Source organism: Callithrix jacchus, chromosome 11 (assembly GCF_049354715.1).
Source record: "Callithrix jacchus isolate 240 chromosome 11, calJac240_pri, whole genome shotgun sequence".
NCBI lineage: Eukaryota > Metazoa > Chordata > Mammalia > Primates > Cebidae > Callithrix > Callithrix jacchus.
In genome coordinates this window covers 15,701,394-15,713,526 of record NC_133512.1, presented here as the reverse complement: position 1 = coordinate 15,713,526, position 12,133 = coordinate 15,701,394, and the positions used below count along the sequence as shown (strand labels likewise).

Here is a 12,133-nt window from a genome sequence, read left to right as displayed (position 1 = left end):
TACTTAACAGGAAATTTTACTTTCCTATGCAAATAATCTTAACTTTGGAAGATTATTTCTTCTTAGTGAAAATACCCATATATGCTATCTCAGGCTTCATTCTAAAATTGTAAGATCCACATAACCTTTTCTAAGGTTCTTCTCAGTCACAGCACAAGAAGGGGGGCAGCTCTTCCTGTAACAAGAAAGGCGCAGAACAGCTTCTACATGGTGGTGACTTCAGGGGTCAGCAACAGTGCCCAGATAGTGATAGAAGTGCATTTCCTTGGCATGACTTCCATGTCCCATCTTTCCATGAACACATCAGGAATAATGGTGGCCCCATAGAGGGTGATCAATGAATCAGAGATTGAAGACTTCAGCCCAAATGCTCATTTTATTATGACCTTATCTGAAACAATGGCTCCTCCATGCTCTTTGAGAGTTCAGCATTCTCAACATCATACAAAGCCTTTTATTTATTTGGCCCTGCTTACTCCTCCAGCACATCTCTGCCTTTTGGCTCCACTTTAGGCTTTTGTCCATGCTGTCTGCCCTGCTTCAACAATTTCTCCCCTGAATTCCCTTGTTCTGACAAAGCTGCACACTGCCTCAAAAGGCTTTCCTTAGAATGGACTGGCCACCCCTCCTGTGTGTTCACATGGCTCCCTGTATAAAACCCCATCGTAGCAATTTTCCCACTGCATTGTAATAGTGTGGCCCTACAGTGAGCTCTGTAAAGGCAGAAAAAAATGCCTTGTACACCATTTTACTCTCAGCAAAGCCTGAAACACAAAGGCACTCAATACATATTTATCAGATAAGTAAATAATAAAGTAGGACCACTGAAAAGCTTTTCAGCTTTTCCTAAATAATATTTTACTCACATAGTTTCACATTTTTTTCATTCTGCAACACACAACAGAATCCCCAAACAACAAAGACAAACTGATAGGAATGGTCTTAATACATGTAAAACTTAAATATAACTGACATACTATTTTGGGTAAATCCCAACACTTAATTCCTTATTCCTTATTAATGTAATGTTTACAGAGTCAATCACATTATAGATATTTTAAGTGGTATAGCCTGATAGAGACAAAGCAAACCATTATTTCTCAAAGAGTGATGTTGTTAAGGTTTCAAACCAGAGAAACAAAATGGTCCATCTGACCATTTTCCTGAAGCAGAGGAAGTTACCAGTAATAGTTTATCAGAGCATCATCCTCACAATTGTCAACACCTTCACAGTAATCACTATCATCACCATCATCTCCATTATCATCATAATTTCCATCATTACTATCTTCTCCATTATCATAACTATCATCACTATCATCTCCATCATCATCACGATTATTACCATTATCTTCATCATAATCATCCTCATCACTGTTATCATCTTCAGCATCATCATCACCATCATCACTACCATCATCTCCATCATTATCACCACTATGAATATTGTCATCTCCATCATCATCACCATAGTTATTATTATCTCCATTATTATCACCAACCATCATCACTATCTTCACCATCTCCATCATCACCATCAACACTATCATCTTCATCACCATCTCTATCATTACCAACATCACTATCATCATCTTCCTCATCATCTCCATCATCACCATCATTACTATCATCTTCATCATCTCCATTATCATCATCACCATCATCACTCTCATCTCAATCATCATCACCACCATCATTATTAAAATTTCCATTATCATCACCATCACCATCACCATTATTATTATCTCCATCATAAGGACTCTCATCACTATCATCTTCAGTCATCACCTTCATCATCTCCATCATTATCACCATTGTCACTATTTTCCCCAACATTATCTCCATAATCATTATCATTACTATCATCTCTATTATCATTACCATCATCACTATCATCTCCATCATCACTGTCATCACTATCATCTCCATCATCATCACTGTCATCACTATCATCTCCATCATCATCACTGTCATCACTATCATCTCCATTATCATCACTGTCATCACTATCATCTCCATCATCATCACTGTCATCACTATCATCTCCATCATCATCACTGTCATCACTATCATCTCCATCATCACTGTCATCACTATCATCTCCATCATCATCACTGTCATCACTATCATCTCCATCATCATCACTGTCATCACTATCATCTCCATTATCATCACTGTCATCACTATCATCTCCATCATCATCACTGTCATCACTATCATCTCCATCATTATCACTGTCATCACTATCATCTCCATTATCACTGTCATCACTATCATCTCCATTATCACTGTCATCACTATCATCTCCATTATCATCACTGTCATCACTATCATCTCCATCAACATCACTGTCATCACTATCATCTCCATCATCATCACTGTCATCACTATCATCTCCATCATCATCACTGTCATCACTATCATCTCCATCATTATCACTGTCATCACTATCATCTCCATTATCATCACTGTCATCACTATCATCTTCATCATCACCTTCATTGCTACCATCTTCATCACCTTCACTGCCATCACCACTATCATTATTTCCATCACCATTATAACTATTATCACCATCATTGTCATTTCTATCATCATCACCATCTCTATCATCACCATCATATCATCAGCATCATTATTTTCTTACCACCATCATCGTTACTATCAGTATCATGTTGATAAACTATGAAATGCATCTCCCACTTTTACTTCTTCTTCTACTCTTTCTATATTTATAATGGCTATATACTTATGCCCAAATTGTGTCAGTTTTAATTGGAAGAATAAATCTATCTGCTAGATTGAGTGAACCTGTGTGAATGTCATTCTTAAGAGACAAAACCTAAGTCGTGGCTTATTGGTATACTCCAGATATGTTGTTATTGTCATAATGAAACCCTGTCTATTCATTCCACTGAACATTCAGAGTTTACTTTAAAAAAGAGAGAAAGAGTGCTACGATTTTTTTCTCTGAAGGTTAATTTAAAAGGATATTTAAAATGAAACTTACAAATGTCTCTGTGTCTGGGAGGTTCTTGAAAACGAAGTACTGTCAGAATTATAAACAGGATACAAGGCCAGAAGAATTCAGCAAGGAAAAGAACCTAGAAAATTTTTTCAAAAAAAAAATACCACTTGAATAAATTGTAAAGTATTACAATATTTTCATCTCTTAAAGGAGGTCATCGTAATTCCTGCTATATGTCTCCGAACAATCATTTGGGACAGGAGCCCGCAGAGACAGCCTAGTTTATTAATCATTGCATCCCGATCTGTGACTGTGTCATCTCCTTGTTCTTTTCCCACCAGACCTAACTTTTACTTCTTTCCTTTTTCTGCACATTTTATTTACTGCAGAACTTATGACATTAGAGAAATTAAAGAAATAAATAACTTCCCCCATATTTCCCACACTTCAAGACAACAATTATGTTTATTTTTCTAATTTCTTTAACATTTCTGACGTTTTTACCCAAACAGATATTTTGCTGGCTTTGGTGGTAGCCCCAATTCTCATTTGCCTTCATTTTATGCATATTTTTCAATCTTGCCACAAGAGGGTCATAACTATCAGCTTACTTGCTGTATAACATTCTTACCAAATGAATATCCCATAACTCACACATTCTTCTATTAAGGAACAGTTTGTGTATACATAATTTTTTATTTGAATTATTTTCTTAAGATTAGAACAAACTCCAAAACTAAGATTACTGGAGTAAAATCTCTTGACACAGACTACATAAGAACTACCCCAAAAGATTGCGATAATTTTTAAAACCTTAAATTTTCAAAGTTAAAAGCAAAGGAACTGCCATTGATACACGGAATTCAATCATTTGAGAAGAAAAAAATATATACCACCTATAAGGTATAGCCCCCCAAATTAATAGAAAAGCCTCAATTATCATAAAATTAATTTTACTGCCATCATTATTCACTTGTTTTATGGTAGATAATCTTGTATTGAATTCAGATGACATCACTTTACAAATACAAAAGTTAATAGCCAGATAAAAAATAGGCAAGCCACTGAATAAACGCACAAACAAAAACCTAAAATTCTGCAAGTTAACACTGCTTCATCAAACACCAAAGAGGATGACTCACTGTTTCAGACTCCCAGGTATAATGCTTTGAACTAAAATGAACTTCTGGTCACTTTGATTCCTTTTATTCTTTAAACTGCCGTGGTCATATCCCATTGCAGTAACCCTTCCCTGTAAGCAGATCTAAATGTCACCCAGATGAGTGGCCTAAAGCCATCAAGACAAAATACAGGCAGAAAAGAGGTTTTCTGTCCCTGGTATAATTAAGGAAGAAAAGAAATCAACCTCGTTAGCCAGGCATGGTGGCTCACACCAGTAATCCCAACACTTTGGGAGGCCAAGGTGGGTGGATCACGTGAGGTCAGGAGTTCGGGAACAGCCTGGCCAACATGGTGAAACCTTGTCTCTACCAAAAATACAAAAAAAATTAGCAAGGCATGGTGGCACACACTTGTAATACCAGCTACTCAGGAAGCTGAGACAAGAGAATCACTTGAACCTGGGAGGTGGAAGTTACAGTGACCCAAGATAACACCACACTGCACCCCAGCCTGGCAACAAGAGAAAGATGCCGTCTCAAAAAGAAACTTTTTTAATTAAAAATAAATCAATCTCTTTGAAATAGTCCATGAGGAAGTATTTCTTGTGTCAAAAAGTGCATCATGATAAAAAGTTATCTGACCTAGTCCTGAAACACAGTATCACACATTCTGGTAACAAAGAAAATGCCTGCAGATGGCCCTCTAGTTCAAGGGACCACAATTAAACTATAAAGAAAGGTCAAGGACACTCAAGAGATCACTATTTATTTAAATCATTTTAGTCATTCTCTGTAACAAATTAATAAGTTACTGGAGTACTGGGTTAGGGAGGTGGTAGGGGAAGATTCTATCGTTAATTCTGACTGAATATGAATATGCAAAATAAAAACCATACCTCATATTAAATAACTTGATAGCATTAAGAAGAATAAACATACAATTTTCTTGGGTTTTTTCTTCTTTTTCATTCTCTCCTATAGGATAAGTTATCTATTTACAAAATACATGTACATGAAAACTAATGTTTTAGAACCAATTTTCCATATCAACACTTATCCATATCAACACTACCTTGCTACTTTTAAAGACTACATAATATTACACTGTAGGATTTAACTGATTTAACCAATCACTTCATCATGAAAATGTGCATGCTTTTCTCTTTGGGGTCAGTATTACCATGAGGTATTTTTTACATATTTGGCTGACTTTCGTAAGTAGATCCATGAGGTACCATTGATAAATAGGATTACTGCACTAAAATGTATATGATTTTTAATGTGGATTTTTAATTTGGATAGATATAACCAAAATGCCCTCATTAAAAACTAAACCAATTATCATTTACTCTGATTATACTCTCAGTAGCACCTGGGATTAACAAACTTAATTTTTTGTCAAGTCAATATGCAAAACCTAATGATAACTTCAATCGTTAAGATCAAACGTTTTTCATAAGTTGAGCATATAATTCCTTGCCTATTAACTCTCTATCCTTCCAGTTGCCTATTTTTCTTTTAAGTTATTCTTTATTTTTGCCGACTTATAAAGCATCATTTTCTATTTAATTTTTAATTAAAGAATTCCGCCCTTTCATGGCTTATGGTATTACAAATATTTTCTCCAATTTTGAATTTGCCCTTTTATTTTAGACAATATAAAGATTTTATTTATTGTCTAAATAATCTAAAATCAAAAATATTTATCAGTCCAGGCTTAAAAATCAACATCCAATCTCTAGTTTCAAATGAAAATAATATTCGAAGAAAATAAAACCCTGAAGCTTATTGTTGAGAAGTTTCTCTAAGGGTCTTGAAATAATAACAGAATTCCAATTAAAGCTAAAAAGCAGAATATCTCAAAATGCTTTATTGACAAGCTGGTCACTGACCCTTCTGAAAAGCACAAGTAAAAAAAAAAAAAAAAAAAAAAAAATCTTTGATTGTTTGGAGATTGAAGTTGCTCCATTCAAGAGAAAAGTAGCCAGACTCCAGTTCTGCTGTGTCACTGTCCATTGTGCACAAGTGAATCACTCTTTCATGAGAACATTTCTCTGCAGGGGTGCAAAGATAGCCGTCCATTTCTGATCACGTTTTTATGTCACGTTTCTCTTCTTATGTGTCATTATTATCATTGAACCTGGCTTAACATTTTAAATCGTATCCCTGTTAAATAGGAATGCTGTCTGATTAATGTTAGGGCTTCGCGGTATCTCCCACATTCCGGACCCTCCAGTGCCGACTTCTTAACACCAGGAAGTGACCCAGGCAGAAGCAGAAACTGGCATTTCTGCTGTCCAAATGCAATGGTGCTCCTCTCAAGAAAAAATAATCGTCTGGTAAACCTATTAGCAGTTAACAAAACAATGCCCCCACTACCAAAACTACTGCAAAGCCCTCCTACTGATCCAGGAGGGAAGCTCCAGCCTGCAGAGGGTGCAAGTGCTCAGTCCTGTACTCTGGAGCTTCCCATCCCCAAGGTGCTTCTCACCAAGAATTTCATGGATGCCCAGATCCCTGTCCCACTCTCATTCCTCTCACCCTGTGGCCCAAGCATAAATATAAACCTTTCCATGATTCTGTCAGCACAGCTGAGCCACAATGGCCTTTGGGAAGACATGAACAATATGTACAGATAAACATGTACACAACAAGAACTCCTGGGTAAAATAATACATTTAAATTTCCTCACAGAATTTTCCTTTTTCCAGACAAAATGGGCTGTGCACAGGGAGAGAAAACAAAATAAATCAGAGGAGGCAGGAATAAACTTGCATTTGCCTAATACAAAAAAAGCTACCAAAATGTAAAAAAAAAAAGTTTCTAGAGTAGATCAAATAAGCCACCATGCCTCAACCCCAACACAGGCTGACAATCTCTAAAGTCATAACCATGTCCCCTCACAATCCTGGTGACTATCCCCAATACCCACATCCATGGAGATGAGCACCTCAAAGGAGTCTCCTTATCTCCTGCTTCTGACAGAGGAGTTGGAGAAACTGCTGCTGAGAATGATCAAATAAACAAGGAAAGTGAACAATGAGGCTGACTCTTCTGGAGGCCTCCAGGACTACATACAAAAATGTGAAAAGAATCCAAAGCTGGAGAGCAACTTCCACGACTAGATGAACTAAACATTACATAAAACGTTTGACAGTTTTTCACAGGAGAGCACGGAGCTCAACTAGTCTAATAAAATTCTATTGCATCTTAGATGATTTCCCTCACTCTTCTCCATGGCCCTCCTGACCATTTCCAATCTTCTCCTTTTATTGATGATAACAGCATACAGGATATGCTCAGGGATCACTCTAGATATTAAGGAGAAATAAAACTGGTCCCAGGTTTATTGAAAAGAGAGTCAAGAACAAATATAATACTTGGGCAGAGATCCACAAGTATGAGTGGTAATAAAACAAAGAGCACAGCAGCTATCTAAACATTTAGAAGGAAACAAACCAACAAAAAAAGAAAAAGCGAACTAAAGAAAGTCATAAAGCATCCCTGGAAAAGAAACAACTCAAATAAAATGAAGAATTTCTTTACAAATGCCTCATCAAGAAGAACATTTTAATAAGGACAAATATCAGAAAACAAGGGTTCAGAGAAAAGACATAAATAAATAAGTGAAAAAAGAAATTATGGATCTAAGGAAAAAACACACAAAAGAATCATCACTGTGGAATTTTAAATGATTTAGAAACCATAAAAAGAAAATACATACTAGTTAAATTTCAATTTTTTGAATGAGAAACAGCTTACAATAACAACAATTATTTTCAAAAACAATTTAAAGGCAAAAATATTAAGACACAAAAGCTAATATATTTGAAAAACAAAGACTATGCAACATAAGGAAAACTGGCATCCCCAAAGTAAAGAACCCAACAAATGGAACAAAATATTTTTTGAGGATATTCCTCAGAGATATAAGATAGGAGAATTTCCAGGAAAAAGAGAAAATTTCATCTCCTGACTAAGAGAGTATACTGCGTTTCAGAAAAAATAAAATCAGCCATGGTTAAACTATGGCCATCAAACTTCAAGCTATTGAACTTCAAAAATAAAGTAAGACTACTACAGGTGTCTAGAAAGATCAAAAAAAAACAAAGGCCGGGCGCGGTGGCTCAAGCCTGTAATCCCAGCACTTTGGGACGCCGAGGCAGGTGGATCATGAGGTCAAGAGATCGAGACCATCCTGGTCAATATGGTGAAACCTCGTCTCTACTAAAGATATAAAAAATTAGCTGGGCATGGTGGCGCATGCCTGTAATCCCAGCTGCTCAGGAGGCTGAGGCAGGAGAATTGCCTGAACCCAGGAGGCAGAGGTTGCAGTGAGCCGAGATCGCGCCATTGCACTCCAGCCTGGGTAACAAGAGCAAAACTCCGTCTCAAAAAAAAAAAAAAAACCAAAACGGCAACTCCCTAACAAGAGGGGAAAAAAATCAGTCTGCCCTTAAACATATCCTCAAAACATTCCATGTTAGATGCTAATACATCAATATTTACAGACTTCTAAGAGAAAGAAAGTTGGATTACAAAAAGATGACATCCAACCAAATGGCCTTTAAACAATAACAACAAGAAAGCACAACTAAAAAAGAATATCTCAACATCAAGAATAAAGACACACTACCTCAAAAAAAAATTAGAACTACCAAGGACTCATCAAAAATGAGAAATCAGAGATAGTTAAATGTCTTTAAATTGCTGAGAGAAATTCTGTTGGTCTAGAATTGTGTACCCAGAAAAACAGTCTCTCCGGAATGAGGCTGAAAGAAATTTTTCACATAATCAGAAACCAAGTTATCCAACAACAGATACACTAAAGAAACTTTTAAGTAATATGCTTTAATTTCAAATAATGCTTAGATTAAACTCACTATTTGAAAGACAAGGATTACCAAGCTTGATTTCAAAAAGAAAATGTTATATGCTGTTTAGAATGGATATAATTAAAATGTAAGGACATAGAATGGTTAAAAGAGATAAAAAAGATATGGTAGGTAAATATTAAATAAATTAGTTATGTTAATATCAAAGAGACTTTAAGACAAGGAATCTTGTTATTCTTATCAAAATATAAGGATATCAATCAATGACTGAGAAGATTAATACATAACAAAAAGATTGATAACAAAAAAGCATAATAATATTATGCATGTGTATACTGAACAATTGAGCCTCAAAATACAGAGCACAACAATTGCATTAGATTACAATATTATATTACAGGAAGAAAATTCTAAATTTACTTTCATAGGAGGAGAATCCGATATCTACCTCGCAATAACTCTTTACAACAGCAAGTATTAATCAAAAAAATGTTTTTAACATATGATTTGTATTATCAACAAAAGATAAAGCATCTAGGGGAAAATTTTAATGAAAGTGTGTGCAATTATTTCACAAAGAAAATTATAAAACTTTATTAAAAGATAGAGAGAAGTAAATATATGAACAAATTAATATCATTACTGCATTAAAAAACTCAGTACCATAAAAATGTTAATCCTACCCAGATCTGTCTATACACTTGATGCAATTCTAACGGAATTCCAAATGGTTTTTGTTTGGTTGGTTTTATGTGTTTTTATTTTGCTGTTGTTGTCGTACTTAATAAGCTGATTTTAGAATGTATTTGGGAGAACCAAAAAGCATAATAATATTATGCATGTGTATACTGAACAATTTAGCCTCAAAATACAGAGCACAACAATTGCATTATATTATATTATATTACAGGAAGAAAATGGTCAAAAATATCCAAGACAATTTTCATCAACAGGTTGAAAGAATTTGTCCTTTCCATAACAAAGCCTTCTATAAAATAATAGTAATTAAAACATCGTGCTATTAGTTCCATAATAAGCAAAGTAATCTATGGAACAGCCTAGAAACAGAGCTGTGCATATTTGGAAACTTGATGTATGAGAAAGGTGGTTGACAAATCAAAGGGACAGTAATTTCTCTGCAACCAATTGTGCCATAAAATTGGTTTTTCTGAGAGTGGAGAGGGAGGAGGCATAGATAGATTAGATCTTTTTCATCGAGACATACAAAACTCCAAATGTGGAAAAACAAAAACAAAAAACGACTTTCAGCTGAGGCAACATGGAGAAACCAGCATCTCTACAAAAAATACAAAACTTATCCAGGCATGATGGTGTACCCCTATAGTCCTAGCTACCAGGGGGGCTGAGGCAGGAGGATTGCTTGAGCCCAAAGGGTTAAGGCTACAGTAAGCTGTGTTCTCACCACTGCACTCCAGTCTGGATGACAAAGTGAGATCCTGTCTTAATGAAAAGTAAAAAACCTTTTTTTATTTTTTTGAGACAGGCTTGCTCTGTTGCCCAGGCTGCAGTGCAGTAGCGTGATCTCAGCTCACTGCAACCTCTGCCTCCCAAGTTCAAGCAATTCTTCTGCCTCAGGCACTCAAGTAGCTGGGATTACAGGCATGCGCCACTATGCCCAGCTAATTTTTGTATTTTTAGTAGAGATGGAATTTCACCACATTGGCCAGGCTGGTCTCAAACTCCTGACCTCAAGTGATCTGTCCACCTCAGCCTTCCAAAGTGCTGGATTACAGGTGTGAGCCACCACACCTGGCCAAAAGTAAAAGAAACTTTTTAAAAATGTTCAGAAGAAAACACACAGTCTTCTTTATGTTTTGTTTATGCTTAAATAAGACATAAAAATCATAAACAACAAAGGAAAGTTAAGCTATTTACAAATTTAAAATCTTTGTTCTTCAGAAAAACCATTTGAAGAGTGGAAAGACCAGCCATAGACTTGAAGGATCTATTTCTACATATATAACTGACAATGCAGTATCTGTAATACCTACAAATGCCTACAAATCAATGAGAAGGAAATTATAGAATCAAACACAGTCAAAAGAAATGAGCAGATGACTCAGCATGGTGGTTTATGCCTGTAATTCCAGCACTTTGGGAGGCCGAGGTGGGTGGATCACAATGTCAGGATTGACTATCCTGGCTAACAGGGTGAAACCCTGTCTCTACTAAAAATACAAAAAAATTAGCTGGGCATGGTGGCACATGCGTGCAATCCCAACTACTTGGGAAGCTGAGGCAGGAGAATCGCTTGAACCCAGGAGGCAGAAGTTGCAGTAAGCCAAGATCACGTCACTGCACTCCAGCCTGGGTGATGGAGAGACTCCATTCCCCACCCCCCAAAAAAAGAAAAGAAATTAGCAGACAAAAGCAAAATGTAAACACCTTATAAGATGCCCAATTTCAGTAGTACTCAAGTGGATGCAAATTAAACCCCAATGAGATCATCATTTTACACCGACCAGTTGGGGAAAATGTAAAAAGTCTGACAGTACTCATTGTCAGCGACCATATAGATACACAGAAACTTTGGACAGCAATTCGACAACATTAGTAAGCTAAGGATTTGCAAATTCTGTGGCTCAATAGTTCAATAACTATGTAATAAGTTGAACCATATTAATTTTGTTAGATTAGACTGGTGTCAAACTAAAAAAAAAAAAAAATGTGATTTAACCAAACACACAGTTGTTGAGAAGGGATTATAAACATGAACCAAGAGGTATGCTCAATGCCCAAAAGTGTTTACACAGCATTACTTGTAAAAGGAAAACAAAAATTGGAAGTTATTCAAAACCCATCAATGGAAGAATAGATCAATAAACTGTGGGGTATTAGAGCAATGAAAGTAAGTGCATTCACTCACTCATTCATTAGGAATTGTGTACACGTCAGACACTGTTACAGGGACTGGAAAAATAGCAGTGAACCAACATGACTTAGTTTCTGTCTAAGAAGATAGAAAAAATGTCCTTGTGAAAGTACATGAAGCAGAGCTGTACACAACCCCTGAAGGAGGCTCTTCTGGGAATTCGGATATGAAGACCAAGCCCTATCCTTAAATTTTGCATAACCATGGAGCATTTGCAAGCACTTGCTCCTTCATTATTTAATTCTCACAACAATAGTGAAATAGGTAATACTGTGCCGGTTTTACACTTGCATGTCATGAAGATCATTATTTTGTG

General features: G+C 36.0%; 1 protein-coding gene across 1 annotated transcript in view; it reads right to left on the bottom strand.

Annotated features, from left to right (window-relative positions):
* Nucleotides 1-12,133, bottom strand: part of ABCA13 (ATP binding cassette subfamily A member 13) — a 446,251-nt gene that overhangs the window by 419,277 nt on the left and 14,841 nt on the right. The window contains exon 2 of the mRNA XM_035253372.3: nucleotides 3,011-3,104. Within this exon, the coding sequence (XP_035109263.3) occupies nucleotides 3,011-3,104 (94 nt within the window). The remainder of the gene's footprint in view (nucleotides 1-3,010; nucleotides 3,105-12,133) is intronic.